Source organism: Liolophura sinensis, chromosome 10, assembly GCF_032854445.1.
Source record: "Liolophura sinensis isolate JHLJ2023 chromosome 10, CUHK_Ljap_v2, whole genome shotgun sequence".
In the NCBI taxonomy this organism is placed as follows: Eukaryota; Metazoa; Mollusca; class Polyplacophora; order Chitonida; family Chitonidae; genus Liolophura; species Liolophura sinensis.
In genome coordinates, this window is record NC_088304.1 from 14,537,353 (window position 1) to 14,563,823 (window position 26,471).

General features: G+C 39.0%; 1 protein-coding gene across 1 annotated transcript in view; it reads left to right on the plus strand.

The window, feature by feature from the left end:
• The first annotated feature begins 5,641 nt into the window (after positions 1 to 5,641).
• Positions 5,642 to 26,471, plus strand: part of LOC135476916 (hydroxyproline dehydrogenase-like) — a 29,662-nt gene continuing 8,832 nt past the window's right edge. Inside the window, exons 1-4 of the mRNA XM_064757062.1 lie at positions 5,642 to 5,878; positions 17,105 to 17,295; positions 17,771 to 17,894; positions 25,417 to 25,494. Of these exons, the coding sequence (XP_064613132.1) occupies positions 5,642 to 5,878; positions 17,105 to 17,295; positions 17,771 to 17,894; positions 25,417 to 25,494 (630 nt within the window). The remainder of the gene's footprint in view (positions 5,879 to 17,104; positions 17,296 to 17,770; positions 17,895 to 25,416; positions 25,495 to 26,471) is intronic.

Genomic DNA, 26,471 nt, shown 5'->3' on the forward strand with positions numbered 1-26,471 from the left:
AGGGGTCGTCCCTATAAACGTTCGCGATTCAGACGTGAAGAAAACATCCCGTCTTGTTCCATTTGGCGGTGTTTGATGATTCTCCCGATTCCATTGTTGTAACTGGACATTCCACCAATATGACAGATGATATATGACATATATAAGAGTTCTCCAGTAACTTGCCCGTCGACGACAGTTTATTCCGGGCACTGGAGTTTCCTCTTCCCATACAAATGGCCGACAGCATATGAGTGGGAAACTCTTTACATATGTTATTAAAAAATAAATCCGCCAAAAACTGTCGCACCTCGCCAGCTAAATGTACCTCCTGACGGAAAACCGCAGCCAAACCCTTGGGAAAAGGGTCATTGTCACACACTTGTTGTCTGTTGAGAGACTCTCTTTCATAAATGGCTCTAATTCCAATGTTATTAAGTATCCATGTATGAATGGCAATATCCCAGAAACCCTGCAATATCCCAGAAACCCTGCAACATTCCAGAAACCCTGTAATATCCCAGAAACCCTGCAATATCCCAGAAACCCTGCAATATCCCAGAAACCCTGCATGTGATGTATACATATATCGCCTCGACATCAGTCTATGCCATAAACATTGCGGCTGAAGATTTTAAATCAAATCTTACATTCAAGCGCCCCTATTCAAAGTTTCTTAATAATATACCAGCCACTAATTACTACCATTATATGCATGGCGGGGAAGATCCATGGCGCTATGCTTTATATGTATGTTTGCTTTGAGTTTTACGTCGTTCTTAACAAATTATCAGTTATACATATATGGCGACGGGGAGTCATTAGGTGTGTGCTCTGTCTTGTGACAGGGCCAGTCCGTGTCACCAAAGTGCTGTCGCCACTAAAGTATCATGCCGAGGACACCAGACATAAAACCCCATCCGGTCACGTTATACTGACACCGGGCTAACCGCTTATATTTCCTTGCTCTAGCCTTTCAATACTGAGCACCAAACGGGACAGCAATAGGAACCGTTTTTAAAGGCTCTGTTATGACCCGACCCGGGTTTGATTCCGGTCTCCCCATTTCGAGGAAGGCGCGCTAGTCATTAGGTCACCGAAGTGGTCACGCTATGCGTCGTAGGTACGAGTGTAATTCCACTTTATCTGGGGCTAGGGATGTATAAACATTATCTGCGTTTATCCGAACAGTTGTAATGAAATACTTTTATGCTTTTCCTCCTTGATGCAGGATGGATTTCCACAGCTCTTTTATCTAGTGCTGCTTCAATGAGACGCCTTACCGAATGCAAGTAAGACGCCCCGACCGAGCCATTATACTGATACAGGTCAACGAGTAGTTGCACTGTCGCCTTCATGGCAAACGCCAAGCGAGGAAGTCACAACTTTCTCTTTTAAGGTATTAGGTGTGACTCGACCCAGAATTGACCCTGGATCTGCCTCCTGAGGAATTGTGAAGAAAAGAGATATGTGGTGTTCGAGGCAAATATTTGCCCCATTAATATCGCAGGACTTTCATGCTTTTTTTTTTTTTTTTATTTTACCACAAAACCGTATACAGCTACCTGTCTAATCAACTCGGCAATTTCGTTAATAATTGATGCAATACAATGGCCAGGTGAATTCTGAATGATGCACCCTTGTACATGTGTATCTTGACGCCTGACTATCCACATGGAATGTTTATTTCAGGAGAGAGTACTTGTTGGATTTGAACTCAAAGCCTTCACTGTCAGATTTAATAAGCTGTCAAGAGGTCTTGTATAATAACATATACAGTATTGTTTTGTGTATATTCTGTAAGATCGTCGTGTCCATTAACAAATTCAATGGAATATATCAGAGACAGTGACGACGGCCTTCTCGAATGGAGTATATACTAAGTGAAACTAAATGAACCGGAAATTTCAATTTAAAACGGCTTTCACTCGGTCAACACCGACAAAAAGCAATCCACGCCATACGTGCATATTGTGTTACAGATTGCTGGTAAACTTGTCTATGGATATAATCAGAAACAATATCAGGTCTATAACTAAAATTTGCTTCCATGTATTGATGTGTTTCAGAGCGGGCGTCAATTAGTCTTCCATTAACCCGAGCTGTGCAAAAGCACATCGTTTGTCTTTAAGCCGGTCTGGCTTATCTTTTATAATAGACAAAAAACAATGGAGAAGCACACTCCCTAACCCCCAATGCTATTCAGGTAAGACGTCAACGCCCTGCGATTCAGGGTGTTTTCTTTGCACATTCTGAATTGTTGTCTATTTCTTTTCGAGAGTGTCGCAAAATATATCCAAATTGTTACATTACTATTATAGTCATCAGAAGTGCAGAAACCGAAATAGTGACGTTCCCATATAAACACTACATATATCTAACTGAAATCTATTGTTTTAGAGAGTCGCCTATTTTCAGCTCTCTGTAAAATCTGTCATTCTCGCTACCAAAACTGCCTTTGGTCAATGACACGTAACAACACAAGCTCTACACTTGGATATGTTGGAAGTCCATATTCTTGCAAAGAAAATCAAATTGGAACAGGTTTTCTAATTTATAACGTTAAACTGCATAACTCTGTGTAGACGCCAAGAGCGCATGACCTCGGATGACGTCACAATTATTAAAAAACCAGTGGTATGCTGGGAAATGAGCGTGGAGAGTACTTTGTTGTACATTACGAGCACCAACGTGCGGTTAGAACAAACTCCACGCAGTAATACAGCCTACACTACACTCTCAACGAATGGGCTACACTGTGTTTTATAACATAATTTCCTAACATCCAGTTTTAAAACCATACTGCCATGAGATCATATATTGCAAGAGATAAAATAAAATTCATTTATTAAGATTATGTTATACTAAACCTTTTAACATTTTCATATATCGCAGTGTTTGAAACAGGGTTTAAAGTAAAACCGATAGCAGTTAAGGTAACTGGTGTCGACGTCCGTCAAAACATGTTGAACTCCACCAAATATCCAGCATGCCACTGTTTGCTTTTTTTCATAATTATGACGTCACCGAGGCAATGGATTCTTGCCGTCGAAACCGCGTTTAATATTATGAATTAGAAAAAGGGTTCTAACCTCATTTTCCTTGCAATGATATGGACGTTCAACACATCAATGCGTAGAGCTTATTTTGTTACGTGTCACTGACTAAAGGTAATTTTGGTAGTGGGTATGACTGATTTCTTCAGACAGCTGAATGTAGGCGTCTCTCTAAAACAACAGATTTTAGTTAGGTATATGTAGCATTTATATAGGAACGTCACTATTGCAGTTTCTGCACTTCTGATGAATATAATGTAACCATTTGGGTATATTTAGTGACACTTATGTATGTATGTACATATGCATGTATATATGTATGTGTAGGTGTCATCAGAAGTGCAGAAACCGCAATAGTATGTATGTACATATGCATGTATATATGTATGTGTAGGTGTCATCAGAAGTGCAGAAACCGCAATAGTATGTATGTTTTTTTTTGGTTTTTTTTTTATTTGATTGGTGTTTTACGCCGTACTCAAGGATATTTCACTTATACGACGGCGGCCAGCATTATGGTGGGTGGAAACCGGGCAGAGCCCGGGGGAAACCCACGACCATCCGCAGGTTGCTGACAGACCTTCTCACGTACGGCCGGAGAGGAAGCCAGCATGAGCTGGACTTGAACTCACAGCGACCGCATTGGTGAGAGACTCCTGGGTCATTACGCTGCGCTAGCGCTTTAACCGACTGAGCCACGGAGGCCCCCTGTATGTATGTACATATGCATGTATATATGTATGTGTAGGTGTCATCAGAAGTGCAGAAACCGCAATAGTATGTATGTATGTATGTACATATGCATGTATATATGTATGTGTAGGTGTGTTTAACAAGTGATACTTATATGTACAGCAGGTAAATGTGTAAGATATTACATTGCAATTGTTGTTATGGATACATGTAAAACTTTCCATGTCACCGACTGCACAGTCAGTTGTATTCAGTTGTGGAAATGTTAAAGCTTACACACGGAAGACAGGATACATGCGTGATGATCGCGTAATGGTGGGTTTGTGTTATATGGCGACACCATTCGAAACAACATATCTGTACACCTTAAAGTGCATTTTCGTTTTGTTCAAACAGAACTTGGCCACTGGTCAGTAAATTGTGTTTGTATTTGTTTTCATGTGTGAAAGTCTTCTCTAGCCTCTTCGTTACCTGTCTCAGCATGAGAAGTACAAAATACACTTTTTGGACTTCCTCTCTAAATATGTCAGTGACAGTTGTTTTAAACTCAAGGGAAAGTACCATAGATGAATGCGTTTTGCTGTGCTATGTTACGAAGGAGTACTAGATTACACAATGCTTCGATATAATATACTAGCCGGTGTCTAAACCACGGTTATAGTAGAAAAAATTGGTGGATCGAGTCCGGTTTGGATCTTTACACTAGCCAAAATAGGCGACCTAAACTAAGACGAACTTAGAACCGCTCAGTTTAGTCCACTGTTTTCGTCCATGTAAACGCAACACGGCAATTGTCGGCTCAGATGCATACTAATTTCCGATATGACAGGTTCAAGTGTGGTGATATCATTAAACTTACACAAAGATGGAAGATTATACAGGGATAGGTAGGCTCTATTCATAAAACTAATTACTATATCTGAAAATGAGCGTCATAGGTGCGAATCCAACTCGTGACGTTTTGGTGGCTGGTAAGACATTCGAAAAGAGATAGTAACACAATCCTTCATCATCAGTCCTGCCCAGTGCTAATCTCTGAACGCCATTTTAATCTTTGTGCCCAAATGGCAAGTCTGATATTCGTATACCACATGCACACCGTGGTGAAGAGTTCCCAGTCAATAACCGCATCACCCATTCCCAAAACAATGGGATAATGGAATGGCAGAAGCTCGAAGTGGGACGCTTTACGTCTTTAGGTGACGCTGGGCATGCCACTGTAGCGTCTACAGCGCGACGTCATAGTAAGTAGATCAAACACGTCACAAATGAGACCGCAGCACGCAACATGTTTCGCGACGTAAAAACAAAAGACTTGTGTCAAACCTCATTCGATTGGCTTCTTTCAGAGGAAATCTATTCTATACTCTATTCCAGTTCCAAACGGAATATGTAATCTAATCTAATCTGATAAAAGATGTACAGCATGGAAATAGATGCAGAAAGGACAGCCCATATTCAAGACATGTCAAGTATCCCAGATTTCAAACTCGTAAACAATTTCCATACCGAAAATAAATGTACATACAGGTATGTCATGTGGTCGGACTTTGATTACAACAGTGACTGATGACAAATTCACCTTCTGAATTTGACCCTGCAAATGTTAACCTGGTTTAAATGTAGAGGATTATTAATCTGTGATCCAGTTTCAACTAGTTTGACCGTTTATCTATATGTACAAACACAGATTGATAGTCACGTAAGTAGATGGGTGAACATAAGAACCGGAATGCGTAGGCTGCCGGTCAGGTTGCGAAGCACTGACGAGAGATTCTGCCTTGTTTTATGGTTTGGAATTATTCAACAGAATGGCCACCGTTTCCAGAAACCTGTTGAAAAAATTATCCGCGGTTAGATTAAACTTCCTACCTGGACGATCAACATCTTTACCTGTATTTAATGAAGACCAAATGGTTATAGCTCGTCTTGCTTCCACATCTTCAAAATTAACTGAAACAACGAGACATTCTTCCACGGATATTGCACCAGGGCCGTTTGGGGAAAATCGCAAGAACGCGAAAGAAGAATTAGTTAGTTTTGACGACTACCGGAGTGCATTTAAGCAAAAAACTGTTGGAGAGCTCGCCCGGGCGTTATTCGTTTTACGGCTGTGCTCTTTTAACATTGTAGTCGACAACAGTCTGAAGGTGAGTGTATTTAGAAACATTGACAATTAAATATTAATCAGATTCTTGTAGCCACCCTGACCTGGTTGTCAGCGTTCTAGCGCAGAACAATGACCAAGGACTCTCTCAACAATGCGGCCGTTGTGGGTTCAAGTTCAGCTTACGCTGGCTTCCTCTCAAGTCAACACAGGGGGAGGTCTGCGGGCAATGTGCAGATGGTGGTCGATTTCCGGGGCTTGTGCCAGGTTTCCTCCCAATAAAATACTTTTCGTGGTCGAACAAGTGAAATATTCTTAAATAACACCAATCGTAAAACTCCAGTCAAAGAAATAAACAAACACGTGAGGAATTCCCCATCCGATATTAGTGGTGCTGTGGTGATTTTAGGATTCCACGACGTTTTCTTTCTGTGACAATCAGGCATATAGCAAACAATATTGCTAATCAAATATGTGATCTATTGATATGTAAATGAGATTATGATTGGGTGGGTCTGCTTTAGGCACTGCTGGGACTGTATGTGAACTGTGACTGATGCGATGCCCATTAAACATACCATGTCCTTCAGAGATAAGATTACTGACATCGATTTAAAATGGGTTGTGGTCTTCCAAGTGTATTTGATTCACTTTGGTTTGATCAATGCATATTTAGTAGCAACGGCTTTCTATGTTACTGAGTATTGAATAGACCGAGTCCCCGGCAATTTGTTGCGCTGCTTCAAAGCTGTCTCTTATTACACGTATTTTTCGGCTAGGGGACTGGCTATTCATCGTGCTGGACATCGTACCAACAGTTTTAATGAAAGCACGGCTGAGATACACATTCTGGTTAGCGATAACTTATATACTAGCATGGTACAAAAATCCTGAACACTACATTAAATTTTCCCTGACCAGAACTTCCGCACCTCTTTCCGGTATCACTGAAAACTGTTTATTTATTTATTTGATTGGTGTTTTACGCCGCACTCAAGGATATTTCACTTATACGACGGCGGCCATCAGTATGGCAATAAACAGCTGACTGCTTCTGTTTACACGAATCGGTCCTAACCTAACTTATGTTCGTTGCTCTTTGGTGCTTTCTGTTGAAGGTTGTTTTGGAAGTGGTCTTGTATTTATGGCATTATGCTTGACTATTGGAACAGGAATGTTTGTTTCGACAACTAGATTCAATGTATCTGAAATGAAACTAGTCCACAATACTAAAATAACAAATTTTGTCACTACAAAACAAATACAACAACTCGATGACATTTGTCAGCAATTGTATTGCCCTCACGGCGTTTTGTAGCAAATTCAACTAAAGCCCTGGTGCTAGATGGACTTGTACAGTAAACCACTACTAAACAATGTGATAACAACACAGTAATTTTCTATACCAGTGACATCTAATGAATTGTAATTAATATCAAAGCATTTTCTCTGATTTGACTCTGAGAATAAAATCCTCTGATGTATTCACAAGAGGCGGTGTTTTATCGGTTACATGTGACCAGTCGCCAGCTATTACACTGTCGTCGCTTCTCTGGTTTTAGTCTATACTGTACATAGCCTTTTTGTTTGAGATAATATGAATTTGCTTATATCATATAGGACTAGCATCCGAAATCCGAAGAGACAAATTTAATACGTCTGAAGACACAAGTGTGATCAATAATAATGTGACTCTGTTATAATGAGTGTTAGCAATGAAAACTATGTATAAACATAATTTATTAGGTATAGAAGCAAAACAAAAACAGCGTTTAATCATGGAGTGACAGGTGCCATTTAGCTTGAAGTTCATTCACCCCGTTCACATGGAGACATTCGTTGTTGTAATTTCTTGGGTTAGCGGAAGACAATTCATCCACAGATCGGTTGGGGCTTGACTGCTGGGTGATGTTATTCTCTGTAATATCGATCTTTTCTTTTAAATTACAGCTGCTTGTCAGATGTCTGAGTATAAGAACAGTGCTCTTTCAGTGATAAACCACATTGGTACATGAATGTGAAGTGTTATAGGGCGTCATCCATGAACTAAGCTTTTAGAAGATAAAGCAGTTCGAATGAAATTTGCATTCAAGGGAGCTCACGATGACGAAACCCTATGATGGTACAGAATGCAAAACGTACATATAATAACATCAGTGGTTGAAAAATTAAAAGCAATACATTAATCACAGGTTGCATTTTGTGTGAGACTAGCAACTAGCAATACAACTAGCAGTACAACTAGCAATACAACTAGCAATAATCCTATTTATAGCAGCAGTGGAATGCAAGATGCTTTGAGTTATCCGTTTTGTGTATATGCATACTGACCTGTTTGTCCTATTTGCCCTTTTCGAATGTAGAGTAACTTTGGATGGTGCTTAATGAATGAATAAATTCTGAGCCATAGCCATTATTCATTTTTAGAACTTGTTCCAAGCAAATAATCCTTTGTCAACGACATTTCTAATACTGCTTTATGACAGGACGACCTTCGACTGAAAGCGTTGAGAATATTTGTAGACAGCTTCCAAAGAAAGTAGTTTCTCGTGTCAAATCTTAAGAGGCTTGTTTGCTCCAGAACAAAGATGCTCTTAACTGAAATACATGGCCCTGTCTGCCTACAAGGTATTGACAGACATGCAGGACGCTGGAATGTTGAATAATAAATGTGATATGTGGTTAAAGACTGGAAGATATTACTGGTTGTCACATATTTGTCTAAGTATGTTGTACCGAGTCTTACTCAAGTATACCTTTATTTTATTTTTCCTTTTTCTTTTTCTTCCACCAGTCAGATTCCATGTTCGATTTCATTCTTTGTCATCCACAAGCACATACCACGCAAGTTCAAAACTTCACGCTTAGGATATTTCTGAGTCTAAAATGTCAAAAATTTCCCATCGCTTTGAGAATTCATCTTGTTTTCCGGTTACTTCAGATATATATTTTTCTAACCTATAGTGGTTCGCTGTATATTTGATCAGATGCTTTAGATTCATTTTTGTTTTGTTTTGTCTTTTATCAAAGATTTATTTTTTAGCTAGAGTCATCAGTAAATTGAAACATGTCATTTTTCTTGTCGCGCCTCATCCCATAATTATAATTTTATGCGTCATTTTTATATTAACCCTGCATATTTGTGACAACCACTTTTCATACTAGCCCCAAAGCTTTTGTTATTCGGACATTCATTGAATGTGTGCTCTATTGTATCTTTGTCCAGTCTGCAGTAATCACGTATGTCGTACGGTCTCTGTCCTATTTTGTGGAGATAAGATTTTATTGTTGTTATCCTGTGTAGAAGTTTATACTGAAAATCTCTCAACTTCGTATATTAAGTGCACTCATATATAGATTTGAAAACGTTTTTACGATTTGTTTCTTCTCTGCAGACCTAAGGACTTATCCCTTTTTTTTGCGAATTTTAGCCTAAACTGTGAATCATTTCTTAGTAGGTCATAGAAAATCTTTGTACCTCGTCTCTGTTTCGCCAATAATCTGAGAACATTGGGTCTTTTTTTTTCATTGTTTATGAGTTTAATCCATTCGGTTGGAACAATTTTAAGTAGCCGATTATAATCCAGGAATGTACCATTTTGAATTTTTTCCTTAAACTCGGTAAATGTCAACAAATGTCGGTCCGGTTTGGCTAGGTCCCTCAAAAACCTTATATTATTTGCGAACCACTGTGAAATTAAAAAACTCTGTTCCCAAAAGCAGGGGTTGTACTATAAGTGTTCATCAAGTATATTTATGATTCATTTATTATCCATTTTTGTGTAAACGCTTCCCATGCCATTCCCATAGTGTATCTACCCAGAAAGGGTTGCCTATTCATATTGTTATTTGCGGAATATATTTGCCACCTAAAGCAGACTTTTCAAGTCATTTTAACAAAAACTTCCACTTTGCCATTTTCGTTTCGCGAGAAGTAGTTTTCTCACCCAAGACATTTTTAGTGATTGTACAAATGGCATTAAATTTTCTATACGATGTCCACCTTCATTGTGGTTTCTGTTTAAGATGGATCTTTGTATCCTATCGGGACCGTTGTTCCATATGAATTCATAAAGCAGTACATTTATTTCTTTCAGAGTACTATCAGGTGGGTTTGGGAGGGAAAGAAACAAGTGAATTAATTATGACATAGTTAGGGATTTTATAACTGTTATTTTTCCTAGTAATGATGGGTTCCTGATTCTCCATCTTTGAAGGTCCTTTTTCAAGTCCTCTGTTCTGGCAAGATAATTTATTTTCCATATGTTGTTAAAATCCACCGTTAAAAAAATTATTGCCAGTATGTTTAGTTTCTCGACCCAATCTAATTTAACCTAGTGAAATAATTTTACATTTGAGCCCGAGAGAGATCCACGCAGCCTTGGGTTTTCTATGTTCATTTTTAATCCCTTGTATTCATAATATGTACCTAAGCAAGTTAGTACCTCCGAAAGTGACTTTGCAGATCCATCCAAAAATAGCTGAGTATCATCAGCAATTTGGCTTATTTTATGTTCTGTGTCGTTTAAGGATAGTCCCTTTATGTTATGAACGCTTGGTATCATTGAACCCAAAACATAAGAGAAAAAGATATGGAGAAATAGGATCGTCTTGCTTACAGCCCCTGTAAATATTAAACACAGAAGACAGTGTCTTTTTGAAGAATGTGGGCAGAGATATTGTATGAAACAATTTAATCCATGATCTCATATCATTTCCAAAATTGAACGTCATAAGCACTTCTTCCATGAATTTCCATGAGATGGAATCGAAGGCTTTCTCAAAATCGACAGATAGTAGAAGTCCCAGGATTCCTTTATCTTTGGTTTTGGACAAGATGTCGTAAATTAGACGTATATTTTCTGCGATACATCTTCCGGGGATAAAACCTTTCTGGTCTTCATTTATGATGTCATCAAGGACAAGTTTTAGTCTATTTGCAATGCAAGCACTATGTATTTTATAATTTACGTTTAACTGAGTAATGGGGCGCCAGTTTTTTAAGTTGTCTTTTGGTTTATTTGGTTTAGGTAAGCATGTTAGAATTCCTTGCTTTTGAGATATTGATATTTCGCCTTTTACAAACCTGATTTTAGAACAAATTGTCCAACGTCTTTCCAAAACATTTTATAAAATTCAACCGGAAAACCATCCAATCCTGGAGTTTTGTCGTTTTTCATATTTCTCAAGGCTGTAGTTAACTCTTTGAAGGTCACTAAGCCTTCTAATTCGGCAGCTTCCCTATACGAGAGTCTGTCTAGTTTTATATCTTTCAAAAATCCCCCAAAGGTCATTTCTCTCCTTACCTGTTTTTCCTAACCAGATTTGAGTAATAATTTTTTGTGCCGCTAAAATTTTCGTCGTTTGGTACATTTCTTTTTCAAAAAGTGTTAATTTTGAAATCAGTTTGCTTGCATAATTTCTCCTCTCCACTGCCAAAAAATATTTTGTCGGATTTTCTCCCCATTCAATTTTGTTTGCTTTTGATCTGATTAATATACCTTCCATCTCTTTTTCCCTCAGCTTTTCGTATTCTATATTCAGATTATTTTACTCTGTCGAGCTTTAATTCAGGTACACTCATAAAATTGGCTAAATTTCTTTTTCTAGTAGTTCAATTTCTTGTTCCAATTCTCTTTCTCTCCTTTGTTCATTCTTGCGATTTGTTGAATATTTTATTGATTCTCCTCTTATTTTCATAAGCAGTATTTCTAAAAATAACTGGTCACTAATGCAAAACTGTAGTCGTTCTTTGGGAATATTTTTTAAGTTTTCTCTGTTGTAAACTAGGGACAATATTCGTTTATTGTTTAGTTAATGGTGCGTTTTATTAAACCAATGTAAGTTTGGTCTTTTAAGAGTGAACAGTTTAATTTCCAGGAACCACTAGTCACAGTTTACGAATTTACACTTTAGTGTTACTGCGGAGTGGTCACTCCTATAACTTGGAATGATTTCCGCTTTTGTAGAGATATTGAAAAATATCCTTTGACACCAAGAAAAAATCGAGCCTAGCTTGTTTTTTCGGATTCTTGCGTCGCCATGTGTATCGTCTGTATGCTTTATGCATTTGCCTCCAAACATCTGTAATCATTTTTGTTTATGAGATTCAATACTTTCTGTCTGGCCATGGGATTATTTACATGCTGAATGTCTTTATCAGGATCGATAACTAAATTCCAGTCCCCACAGTTGACAACAGGATTAGCCACACACGTTCTCAATAACTGCTGGTTACGTTGTGTCAGATCTTTCTTGATCACAATGCGGGTGTCTTCCAGCGCTCTTCGCTTGTGGATGCACTCATTTTTAAGCCTCCTAGATACAAATGTGACAATAACACCCCTTGGTTTAGGTGCTCAAGTGATTCTAGCAGGGCCCAGTCGGTGTGCTATGCTGATACCACAAGGATTACATTTATATTTAATTTATTGTTTAACATGTTTATGACTCGTTAGTGCACTCGTCAGAAGTCTCCATACGACTGTCCCCCTCAATGCCATACACTCTAATGCTGTCTAGTCGTCCGTGCTGTTTCAAATCATTGATTTTATAATCGACCACATCCAATGCAGTGTTCTATCTTTTGATCTCATTCAAACTTTTTTTCGAGTTCATACGAAAGCTGTTTCACATCTTCTCTCAGGACATCGTTTTCCTTTTCAAGATTAAATATTCTAGACTCTTGTATTTCAGTCAGTGTTGTTAGCATAGCGACGGTTTTGTCTCCATATTAGTCAGATGCTCTAACAGTTTCTCACCTGTCACGATGTTCTCCAGTTTACTCATTATTAAGCTGAGTTGCTCCTCCATGAAAGACGCTGGCTTATGGGGCGACAGAGATTCCATGACTGTTTTGGTTGTCGGCTAGTCAACTCTGTTTTGCGAAGATATTTGTTTCCTATGTTTCTGTGCCCTTGACCTTAGCATAATCTGAGTTAAAATCCAAGACCCTGATCACAGCTGTAAATCTCACGGTGACACAAACGCCACTCGCGACCAGCTAGCTGGCTTGTACTGCACTCTGGTCAAAGGCTGTTCGTGCAGAGCGTGCCAATCATGTAAATCACATTTGGTTACTTCCCCACCATAGCCAGTTTCTGTAGGCTAACTTTTACTATTTGAAAACTGAAATCACTTTGTACTGTCATATATTTCTGCCCATAATTGCAAGCACAACCTGTTATACGTAAACCGTCCTTGAATAGGCCCAGCAGACAAAAATGTAGGGAGTAAATCGCAGTTTGATCGGAAAGGACCTTTCTGTGTCGCGCTACCTGTCCGTCATGTTCTTACTCCTTCCCCATGTTCTCACTCCTCCCAGTGAGGAAAAATTATACCTTGAATTGTTGTTGTGAATTACAAACTTGAGTTTGGAGTTTGTTTTCACTGTGACTAGATATATTTGTTTATTCATTTGATTGGTGTTTTACGCCGTACTCAAGTATGAGTATTTCACTTATACAACCTAGGCCAGCATGATGGTGGGAGGAAACCGGACAGAGCCGGAGGGAACCTCACGACCATGAGCAGCTGGCTGACAGACCTTCCCCGTACGGCCCAAGAGGACTTAAACTCACAGCGACCCATTAGTATGAGGTTCCTGGGTCATTGCGCCTCGGTGGCACGATAATCACTTCGGCCACTATCTCACTGGACACTGTATATGTTACTATGCTTTAGCTGACATTGCTACTTTTTTGTATTTCTATTAATCAAATGAACACAAGAGACAGAACCTTGTTTTTATGGTTCTTTACTAGAATATGATTTATCCACCTGTGAACAGAAAAATTCGGCGGAACATGTACGATATTAAATTTTGCTAAAGTTTATCGGTTATTAAAAGTACAAATTCATCTAGGGTCGGAATCAAAGTATCACGCCATTATAGATTTTAATCTGCTGAAACCATTTGCTCTACAGGATGATAAAGTAAATTATCAATACCAAATACCCACAGAGTGTCATGTATAGCTCGTACTACTGGTTGCCATCAAGGTGATGTAGCCAAATGTTTCTCGTTTCGAAGGCCAGTCCTGTGCTGGTTATTTAGGATTGTATACTTTAATAACAAGTTAGATGAAGAATTTGCAGTTGCATATTTGTGGAAATGACCGGAAGTACTGACAAAGCACCCAGCGAATCTACAGAGAGGGTCACTGTAAAACGTCGCGCGCCCTATTTTCCACATTTGACGCGCATTGATATGAGAATAACAGAGGTCCTTTCGTGCCCTGGTCCAACGATAATTTTATCTAGAACACAAATAGAGCTGATTCACCTTTCTGCATTCATACACATACAGAGACCACAATAAGCCATTGTGTGTGTAAAGCTAATATACATGTCATTTAGCTTCACTATGGCTGTAGAGATGTGTACCCCAGACGTTAGCACATCGATTAGACTTTGGAGCTACCAGATAAACGAATATGCTATATTAAGTTATTGTGTGTGGATATAGGGTAATCACTCTACTTCGTGATGTATTTCTCTCTTCTCGCTTGAGCCATCAATGTAAAAGACTGCAGCATGGAGAGCAAAGTCAGACCAGCGACAACAGCGTGATTGTTGGCAGATGGTCACATGCCAACGGTGATATCTGGCCTCTTGTCAATTTACCTCAGTTTTGGTCGTACTCCGTTCATGTATATGTTAACACAGGAGCAATTTGGTACCCTGGCTTAAGCAGAATTAGGTCAAGAAAATGTGGTGATGTGAATTACAATCTATTAGACGTCACTGGCGAAAAAGTATTTCAATGCTGTGTTGTCATCACATTGAATTTACGGTATATTGAAAACAATGTAAATGAACCATTGTACTTCGTATAAGAGGGATGTGTTTAATTTTATCTAGTCCTCTTGAAATTATTCAGGAGAGATGTGAATTATGCGTAAAACTGAGATGATGTCCTGTAATTATATAAATATTCCTGCCCAAGTTCTAAAAGTTTCCCAGTTTCTAAACAGCTATACAAATCACACTTATAAGAACACACTGGACACACTGTGAGTGGCTCTGGCTTAATCCAGTCTCGAGCCATGCCACAGAACCGAGAACTCTTCCTAGCTCTCGGCATTTGCTAATGCTCTAAACATCACTCATATGGCAGCATTGCATCGTACTCTTTTGTACAAGAACACATTGTCATTATGCGATCGATCGAATGTTTAACTGAGACGGTGGTTTGTATTTTCAACAACCTACAAAAGGGCAACCATTAAAAGTCGGCCAGAACACCTCGCCATTAGGTGATTGATCGAATGGAATGGCGTTTTACCTTTTCGATAAGCTTCAAAAGGGCAAATATTAAAAGTTCGCCAAACTCTTCGTCTTCACGAGAAGAGCATGTTAACGAGCGCTAGACATAGAAAGCGGCCACAAGGGCATCGTTGACCGACAAAGGCATCAATAGTCAGGAGCAGTAAGTCCAGGAAACTATACAAATTACATGCCCGTCCTAGCTATAGAAAGGCAAGCCCTCTAACCGCTCGTACACGACCGACTCCAAAGGACGAATTTATCCGATGTAACAACGGATACTCTTGAAAGAAGACAGAAAAGTAAACTTAATCCCTGATCACAGGATACGAAATGCGGTAACGACGGATCGCTTACAAATTCATCGATACGTTTAACCAGGTCAAATAGTACATATACTTATTAGTCAAATAGAATTTAGCAAGTCGTTTGTGTGAAAACAGCAATTGCAATTACTTTGGTCATTAACCAATAGGCGCTTAAAGCCCTTTGTCTTTCCATCAGCCGAGTCTTCCATAGAATTGCTCTGGAAAGTGACTAACTCTTCGCCAATACAATCACATGTTCAAATCCTACCCGCGCTACGCGGCTTCGTCCTTACATGAACGTTAGGATGTTTGTCGGTTACGTGGCACAGAATGACCAAACCCTGGATGTTTTGAGAGGAGATACATGGTTTCCTGCTTCCGTATTAGTCTACATGCACCTAACCGCCCTCGATACTCTCAAGAACCGCATAAAGACCAATCAATTAAATAATCCAGTGCATGTAAGAAATAAATACTTCCGCTACAGGCTATTATGCTAGATCCATCGTAAGCCGATAACCTTCGAAGGGCGTCTTTTAGTACTGTAATAAGAACATTCCCGAGATTCGTGAGGAAATGTTACTCCGCCCGTGTGATTCGGTTTCAGGTCACAGATTTAATTATGAACTCTATTTGCGTCTTTAATGCGTTCAGGAAGAGGTATTCACCCATTTCGCATTCGATTTGTTTAACTACTAGACTTATTGCACAGATGTAAATAGAGGTTATTTACCTAAAAGAAGAATAGTTAATAGCGTTCAGGTAAATGAGCACGCGACCAGTTCTGGATCTGGTATGGATTTACCGCTATTAAGTTGCCTAAAGCGTAAAGACATATATAATACGTGTGAATCTGAAATGTAACAATGGCGTTCAAGGAGGTTCTCGGAAAAATAGAGACGTTTCAAGTATACAAGATCCACTTCACAATAATCATGCGCTCGCACAAGTAAAAAAACGGGATATCCGACACCAGATCAATTTCAAACTCAAAGCAAAAAATGACTGTCCATATCAAATACAATATTCAAATCAAGCAATATTCTGATGTTAGAAAGTCTCGTGCAATCTATCCCAGGTTATTAACTGTAACAAACTTAAATCTATCTGGTTTAAAACTTTATCACTTAAAACAGTTTTTTCAACTGAAAGCTTGATGCGTACATTAAAATCACTGCATTTGTAGAACCAACCTAGCCAGTGAAGTGATAATATCACACAGAAGGAAGAAAGAAGAACCCTTTAGCGTTTCAATAGATTAAAATAATTTGCATTTTCACGTTGCATGAGTGCAATATTTATACAGAGATCTATGCATATTTGTTCGAAGAGAAATCAAAATAAAATGTGATTGCTCTTTTCTTCTATGATATAATGAAAACAATATGTTACATTGCTCTAGAACTGGGTCTACTCTCTGAACTGTCCTGGTCCCATCCTCACATTTGGGTGCTATTGGGGAGTTTTATCGCTAAAAGTAAAGCTAGACCTATTGTACCATGTGACATGTAAAAAAATGTTAGGTGACTATTTTTGATTACATTTTCTGAAAATAGTTTCACAAAACGTTGTTAAAGTAGACAAAGCCGTAGAAAGACGAGTAGCTGAGGGTATGTGAACTTAAGAAGTTCCAGAAGGAAAGGTATGTCATACCGTGGAACATGGAGTCATGATGTGTGTTACTTTGTTCGCAGTTGATGGAGGCCTCGGAACGCCTATTGGGCGAGTCTCTGTTCCACTGGCTGATGAGACGAACAATGTACGGACAATTTGTAGCAGGCGATGACATACACAGCATTCAGGCCACCACACAAAATCTCAGACAATGCGGGATTGGACCGATGCTTGCAATACCGATGGAAGAAGACGTACACGAGGGTTGCCGGTAAAATACAATTATTTTTATACAATATTTATACGTAGAGCAAGTGTGCATACAATAGTGATATAAATCAATCTAACCAAGTATGCTTGACAATCAACATCCCTCTTTTATATAGAACAGTAAACCAAGTTGCAAATGTATTGCTTTGAAAACTTACTCTTAGTTATATATGCATAGATATATCCTATGCAAAATGGAGTGGTTTGATCGATGTGCTTGGTTCTTGACGTAGTACTTAGCAATTCTTCATTAGTAGTGTGCACATATGCTGTGTTTTCTTGTGGCAGGGTGAGTCCATGATGCCAAGGTGCTGCCTTCGCTGAAGTATCATGGCGAATACACCAGATATGACACCCGACCCAGTCACATTATACTGACACCGGGCCAACCAGTTCTATTTCCTTACTCTATTAAACCTCTCAGTGCTGAACACCGAACACCTAAATCCCCAAAAGACACGTTTTTTTCCTTCCAGAGATCTGGTACATGATGGTAATTTACAATCAATCCTTGATTGCATCTCACTCTCAAAACAACTCGATCCGTCCCACCCCATGATGCAGATCAAGGTGACAGCCCTGATGTCTGGGGATCTATGCGTGAGTATGTGGAAGAGACGCGACAATTCTCAGATTATTCATGCTTGTACTTGTCCATTGGCGTTAAGCCATGGTGCTAGGGGGCATATAATTTGCTAATTTGTAAGCATTTACGTGGGCAGTTAGTATAAAACTGTAACTGTGCTAAATTGACAAGAGGTCGTGTTTCACCGGTTGCGTGTAACTAGTCGACACTTATCACACTGTCGTCGCTGCCCTGGTTTTACTGTCTTATTGTATTGTAGTCTCCTCACTTTGAAAGCACTAAATACACTAAAATTAAGTATATATAACATCAAAGACCATTCAAAACTTTTCAGGAAAATATTTATTTTGTTTTTGAATTTGTTAAACCTTGTAAAAAGCATTGAGTATGATGGTCAGTACTTAACACATACAACTGCAATCTTTCATCAGTCTGATGTCTTTCATCATATATATATACAGAGAGAGAGAGAGAAAAAAATATGGATGTGACGTCACTGATACCCTCAGGGTCACAACAGACCACCGTCGAATCTGATCTTTTTACACCCCTTTGCTAGGCTAGAAAAACTCTTTAAAAATATATCCAACTATTTTCCGGAACAGTTTTTAATGGTTTTTCATCTGATATATACTTCATTTCAGTGTTGTCTTTGCCTTTAATTTCATACGTGCACACTTTTAAACGCTGCTGGCAATAATGTGCACACCTTTTGCAAAACGAGTTGTTCTTAATAATTAACAACTTTTTGTTACGACTTGGCTTAGGGTGGGTGGAATGCACACGTATACAAGGCATAAATGCACACGTACTTACTACTACAACAACGTAGCTAGAAAAACACACTATCAGTATGTAAATATAGTATCAAGAAGCGCCTGGCAGCTGGTTTGTATAGTTACTGATATTTTAATACCCCCCTTTCATCAATGACCTGGTTTTACGCATTTTCATTTAGCTTGGCACATATTTTTAGTCTGTAAAAAAAACTGTGAGGTCATGCTGTCGTGATATAATTTAGCTACCACAGATAATATATGTTTCATTTATTAAGATTTTATTATACCATTTTTAAACATGGCGGTGCTATAAGCAGGTAATTTAAATCGATCAAGTCTTGGGTAACACGTCACTCTTCCTCAATTGACACACACGCTCCGCCCATTACCAAACGCATTGCTTGATTTTGGATAACACTGGCGTCGCCTGAGGAGTTCTGAATCAGAAAAAAGTATTCTAACTACATTTTATCGGAATTATATGGGCTTGCAATAGTTCGGCGAGAAGAGTATGTGGTTTATGAGTCACTGATGAAACCCAATTTTGGTGGTAACTCTTGGTGGTAAATATTGGCGACGTGTTGAGAGAAATGGACATACGACAGTCGATGACTCTAGATATCAGAATGAGTGAACTAGTCACTAGTCAATGACCAAAACGATCGATTTTATCATATTGACCTGTTGTCTTAGGATAGGAACTGGGTCAGAATTCCGAATGTCAGGTACATTTTTTGTTTTTTAGAAAGGGACCATCCATGATGGATGGATGCAGAAATTTAAAGACTTTTTCATTCATTTTGCTATTATCTTGGTTAAATGTAAGATTGTCTTTCAAGGCAAGCTAATGAAAGAATGTACAAACTGAAGGCTGTATCTTATTGCCTTGGTTTTTAAATCAGTTGAGGTTAACAAAATCTTTATTTATTTATTTATTTGATTGGTGTTTTACGCCGTACTCAAGAATATTTCACATATACGACGGCGGCCAGCATTATGCTGGGAAACGCAAGACCATCCGCAGGTTGCTGGATGACCTTCCAACGTACAGCCGGAGAGGAAGCCAGCATGAGCTGGACTTGAACTCACAGCGACCGCATTGGTGAGAGGCGTCTGGGTCATTGTGCTGCGCTTAGCGCGCTTACCAACTGAGCCACGGAGGACCCCAATAAAATCTGATTTATTACGACATAATTAGGCTGGTTAACATATGAGCATGCAAGTACGGGCAGAAAAAGTTATCATAATACATTGTGACAGCGTCCCACTCGTAGAGACAACGCCCGGGTTCAAACAGAATTTTCTTCAAACTGGCAATCTTGGCATATATGCCAATATACGAGTCTGTATTGAAAAATTTGCTGCTACTTGAACAAGGGAACAACGTCGTAATTAGACACAAATAATCTTTAAATCCATTTTAAACCCCGAGAAAACCAGCAAAAGCATTATATTAAGTTGTCTACGTAATAATAATTATAATAAGTGTACTTATAGAGTGACAAATCCTTCTCAGTCAATAGAGATGCTTTAAATGAAGTATGATTTCAATGTCATATATAGATCATTTCTTTCACATTTCATTTTAATGAATCTGTGAAAGAATGTATTTGCTCAAAATGCATGTAAAAAGTAAATGACTGAAACTACCAAAATGAAATATAGACAATTTTATCTCAGCCTTTATATAAAAAAAAACATGAAATCTATTGTGTGCTCTAACCTAAATACCAAATCCACAACCTAAAATGAACTATACCGAAACTTTGTACGTCATTTGTCAGGCTGTTGTGTATGTGGAAGCTTTATCCCGTTGTTTTCTATCAATAAACCCCAACATCATTCACACATTTCCTTGGCAACACGTGCAAACCGACCAAGTGTCAACAACCTTCATGAGGGAGTACAGGCCAAGCCACAGGAGACTAAATGGATCTTTTATTTTCAAATATACACATGCGACGAGATAAAACATCTGGAGATGCAAGGAAATCAATACTAATCTGTCCTTGAGCTGGTTAATGGTTTCCCATCTGGGTTACGTCTCTGATTCCCGTGAGTGCCTCTATGGTCAGTTATGATGAATAAAGGGGCTTCTCATTCTCAGGTCGCGTGATGGGACTCGACGCACGCATGTTTGTCTGTAGTGGCATAAGCATCAAGGCTCCTCCCCAACCCCTCCCATCCCCCTCAAACCGGTTACCTGACGAACGACCGTAGTCCATTAACGTCGAGCTCTGTCCGATTCCCCACGGCATAAAAGCTCATAATGTTGTACTCTGCATGTTAATGCTGTGCTTGGCATGTTAACATTGTGTTGAGCATGTTAACGTTGTGCTTCGCATGTTAATGTTTTGTTCCTCATGTTAATGCTGTGCTCCGTATGTTAACGTTGTACTCCTCACGATAATGCTATGCTCCTCATGTTAGTGGTATGCTCCGCATCTTAATGTTGTGCTCCACATGTTAATGTTGTGTTCCTCATGTTAATGTTGTGCTCCCCATATTAACGCTGTGTTCCTAGTGTTAATGTTGTGCTCTGCATTTTAACGTTATGCACTGCATGTTAACGCTGTGCTTTGCATGTTAATGCTGTGTTCCTCGTGTTAATGTTGTGCTCCGCATGTTTGCGCTGTGCTTCGTTTGTTAACGCTATGTTTCTCAACTACGGTTTTATTCTAACTTTTTACGCAAATGCCTAAATAGCATGAAATTACACACACCATAAGCAAAATTAGCTTAAACGTAGGTTAAAAAACAGTGGCGTAAATCGCAGCATATTAAACATCTCTAGTCTACTGCATTACTCAAAATGCTGTGTTGTCATCACATTTACAATACCAACAGTGCAAAGGGACGGGGCCTTGGGGATGCATACTCCAACAGCAGAATCCCGGTTTATGCAGGAATACAATATAATTAAAGATGTACAGTGCACATAGTAAAACCAGAGCAGCGACGACAGGGTGATAGCTAGCAAATTCTCACATGTCACCGGTGAAATACGGCCTCTTGGCAGCTCACCTAAGTTAGGGCTTTATTCTAACTGTTCGTGTAAATGCTTAATTTAAATTCTTTTCTGCTACTCTGAATTGTGGCTGAACTACCTCACTGTTTTACAAGTACAATTATATAAAGAAACTTTTAGAGTACAAGTATGTACAGAAACTTTAATGTGTTACAGAAAAGAACAAAACACAATTCACCGCTTGGGCTAATTTATTTTAGACTAACATTATATTTGATATGTAGAATACCTGCTGCTGTATACCGTAGGCCGCAATTTATCAACGAAGACCATGTCCCGCGATCCAGTAACAGTATCTTTCATATCGTAACCGGCTCTGGTTGTATTATACAACACTTTGACCCTGTCAGACTCAGGCAACGTTGAAATCAACTGAAACCGGATTGAACGGGCCGTGTCTCACTGATACGACCTGCTGAACTGTAATGGTTCATGCTGCTGTTCATTTAGGTTAAAGATAACCTCTTACAAATGGGCTAAAACAACATGGTGGGCATATACAACAACAACAAGTTTAGTACGTCGTAATGAAGTTGCGTGGCAGTAAACTATTAAACATATTAAAGACTTTCCCCAACTTTCGATTTTGCTTTTTTGGGGCCGTTTGTTTGTTTCTTTTATTATCATTTATAGATACATAAAACTGTTTGTTGGGAGAGGGTCTTGACTTAACGTCACGACATGTTTTAATCACCTTCTAAATTTCATTAACTGTTCAGTTAAGTTAAAATAATATCCAATTGGACAGTAAATCCGGGTGGTTTGAATAATTATTACATTATTAAGTTCTGATACAGATAACATTGCTCTTCTAGACGCTATGCTTTCACGACACCATCCTTATGCCTTTCGAAGCATATTGTATAAGCCCGTCGTAATAACTACAAATGTAACCAAGCGACTTAATGCGATAGCAGCCGATCTTCTCAAACCGCCATATTTGATTTACGTGACTCCATTGATTTACGTGACTCCAAGATGAACTCGGCTTTTCTTGTGAAAACGAAAATCATTTTCGTTCTTACAGCTAGTTGATACATTTTTAAAACAAAAATTGCTCAGTTGGTTAGCGCGCTAGCGCAGCGTAATGACCCAGGAGTCTCTCACCAATACGGTGGCTGTGAGTTCAAGTCCAGCTCATGCTGGCTTCCTCTCCGGCCGTACGTGGGAAGGTTTGTCAGAAACCTGCGGATGGTCGTGGGTTTCCCCCGGGCTGTGCCCGGTTTCCTCCCACCATAATGCTGGCCGCCGTCGTATAAGTGAAATATTCTTGAGTATGGCGTAAAACACCAATCAAATAAATAAATAAATAAATTAAAACAGTAATTAAAGTTTAGAAACAAAGCCTGGTCCATCGGAATTTTGATGGTATACCTCTTCATGGTTTAAATCAAAAGTTAATCTTTTTCTGGACGATGTCGGATGCTGCTGACAAGATTCGCTAATGGCGATCAGGGAAGTGCTGTTGGCTTTCGATGAGATAAAGATCAAGTTCCAATTTGTTGAATGGAAGACTATACATCAGGATTTTTCAAAGCTAAGCTGGGAAAATAAAACAGATCTCAGATCTTCTTAGGTGATCCTCATTTAGCAAGGGTTATATTTTTGCGAGGAAGATCCAACAATATCACGTATATCATTATGAAAGAATATCATTCAAATGTTTGCGAAAGACTTCTGCAGGAGAAAACATAAACATTCTGATGTTGGCCCCCTTCCATACGACACAGGGTCGTCATTACAATATTCACTGTCAACATACAGTCCAGAGAAATAGCTAGTGTAAGACTAGGAAACGTTACTGTCAAAATTGCCATCCCACCAGATTTTTTATTTTTCGCCATACAATCGTAATCTTCACAGTACCTCTTTCCAGACCACTTTTCATCACAAATCTGCCCAGATCTGGGATACAGGATCACATTGCAACGTTTAATGAGGTGAAAAAGAAAGGTTTGCTGTTATGGGAGAGTTATTTCTTTTCATCTGTCAGATCTAGGGCCAATAAACCATTGATACAGTGGTATGGACATTTTGCCTATGCGGCGACAGGCTCAAATTAAAAGAGAAGACAAGAAATAATATAACCTGTTATTTTAGGGAGAGGGATGGAAACAGATTCAAACAGCCCCAGACATTTTTATGACTTGCTTCGTAACGCTATAATACCACTTTTAAGGAGAACTCCGTCGTTATCGGATGTGTCATACCAGGGAAACACGATGGGGCGTCACCGATACCATACACACATCAGGTGAAAAGGTAAAATAGTGACGTGTGTGGAAAAAGTTGCCTACCCGGGTTATAGAAATATCTCACGTCTTATTGGCTAAAATAGATAACATGGTGGCGCTTTCAATCTTATTTGAAGTGCTATATCTCGGTTGGACAACATCACAAAGTAAAACGTTGTGGTTTTTAAGCTTTCTGTGGGATACCTTATCTATGTATGTATACATTTGGTCTGTGTTGTCTTAAGTTCTGGCCTGACTGGACGTGGCTTTAACTCTAAAGATAGTCGGATATCTCTCTAGGCGCACTGGTTTCCTACTGGCTTCTGTGGAATATTTTGAAGCAAACCCTTTAGGTTTGGTGGTAATCTGTGTGTGGATTCGAACCCATGCAATTTTGCAACTATTTGTTCCAGTTTTAAAATGGACACAAATGTAGGGTATTATTTTTTTCCCTGGAATTTGTGCATTTAGCTGTGTGAAGGTTTGCGATCTCATTGTCACAGCTTAAATGTACATGTGACAACGTTACTCTGAGCGATTCACTGGTGATTGTCCAAATGCATGCTAATGGAATGAATGGTTTCAGGACAGTCATAGTCAAACATTATAATCATTGTGAAACACCCTTAAAACTAAATACATTGTACCAGATGGCGGGTTATGCAGTATGGGAATGATGAACTAGTGACAAAATCATATACACACTGACCATAAATTAAGTTAATTTACATTTACGTGGGTGATTGTGACTACAGTCAGAATAGCTACCAAACGGAGCATGGTGCTTTACAAATCAGGTATAGAATTCATCTTCTATCGAAATCGTGTGATCGAAACAAAGACATCAATGTGTAACAAACAAAATTAGTTTAAATTAGTTTAAAGTACGTAGGAAGGTCTGCCAGCAATCGGCGAATGGTGGTGGATTTCCCCCGGTTTCTGTTCGGTTTGCTCCCACTATAATACCGACTACAGTCGCATAAGAGAAATATTCTTGAGTACGGTGTAAAACAACAATCAAATAAATAAATACCTAACTATTTGTTTGTTTCTTTACGTAGGCCAAATTGAGCAGCTTGTACCCATGTCCAAATATGGAGCACGAGTTGGTGAACCACGTGACTGAAGCAATGACAGGAAAAACAAAGGTTGATCGATGATAGGTTACATATTTGCATAGCTTGTAATCATTCACTATGAAAATTCAGGAGAAATATTGCCCGTAAAAGAAATTCTCTTACAAAGTGTTGTAATTGCCCCCATTTGTTTTTCGACAAGTAGAAAGTTAATTTACGTATTAAATGGAATACTGTCGACGTAGCATTAAGGTTTAACCGATTACACAATCGCCGGAATCTCGGGTAAAATTCGAGATTATCACACATCAAAGCACATTCTAGTTTATCTGTATAAAAACAACGCTAGTAAGAAAGTAGCCTATATAGAAAATTCTAACAACTTACATCGGCTCTCCGCCTCTACATGTTGTTGTCAGTGCGCCGTAAAGGGTTTGGACCAAGAAGAAAACGATTCTCTTCAGAGAGCAGTGGATCGTTTTAACAGAATTGGTCACGTAAGTATGTTTTATTCAGTTTAACAATCAATAGCATAGTCAAGCGGTTGTACTCTATATTTACATACTTGATTTCCTTAAGTAAAGACGGCTTCGGTGACTAAATGGTTAGAGTGTCTGTCTCGAAGTTAGGGGAAATGGGATCAAACCCTGGGGTCAAACCCAAAGACCCAGGGACTTTTTTAAAAATGGTATTTGTTCCTGCGTCGCTTGGCGCTGATCACCGGATCAACAGAGCCGGTTGGTTCTTGTCAGTATAATGTGACTGGGTAGGGTGTCCTGTCTGGTGTCTTCGGCATGATATTTCAGTGGCGGCATCACTTTGGCTGCATGGACTCAACACAATTTTTCAACACGACGTAAACCTCCAAGCATACATACATATATACATACATAAATTTCTTTTTTTCCATTTTCATTTACGTACGGAGGGTAATACATTATTTTTTTATTATTATTTAACTACTTCTCCAGGCGTGTCACTCATGTTGATTAATTTGATTGTGGTTTAACCGAACGCCCAAGAATATTTTACCATAAAATCAATGATAGCGATCAGTTTTATGGATGGGGCAAACCGGAATGTTCGGGCTAAACCATGCAGGTACTTTTGAAATCCTGCAAATGTTGCGTTAAACTCTAACTATTCATTTGTTTTGAATCATAGTAGATATAATCAACATGCGACACCTGACGTAACGCTGCGGCCGAATTAGCTAGTGCTACATTCTGACAGAGGGGATTAAACTGGCGATTACTCGTATGGGCACAATATGTCAGTCAAAAGACCCCAGTACGTGTACATACTTTTCAAACAATAGAACAAGAAATCCTCTGGGACAACATATTATTGGTCAACAGAAACTCGCTTATTGGTATATCGACACACCTTTAAAACCGCCACACTGATTAAGTTGACTATTATACAACACCATAAGACATAATATAAATGGTGACTAAATTCCATACACATTTCC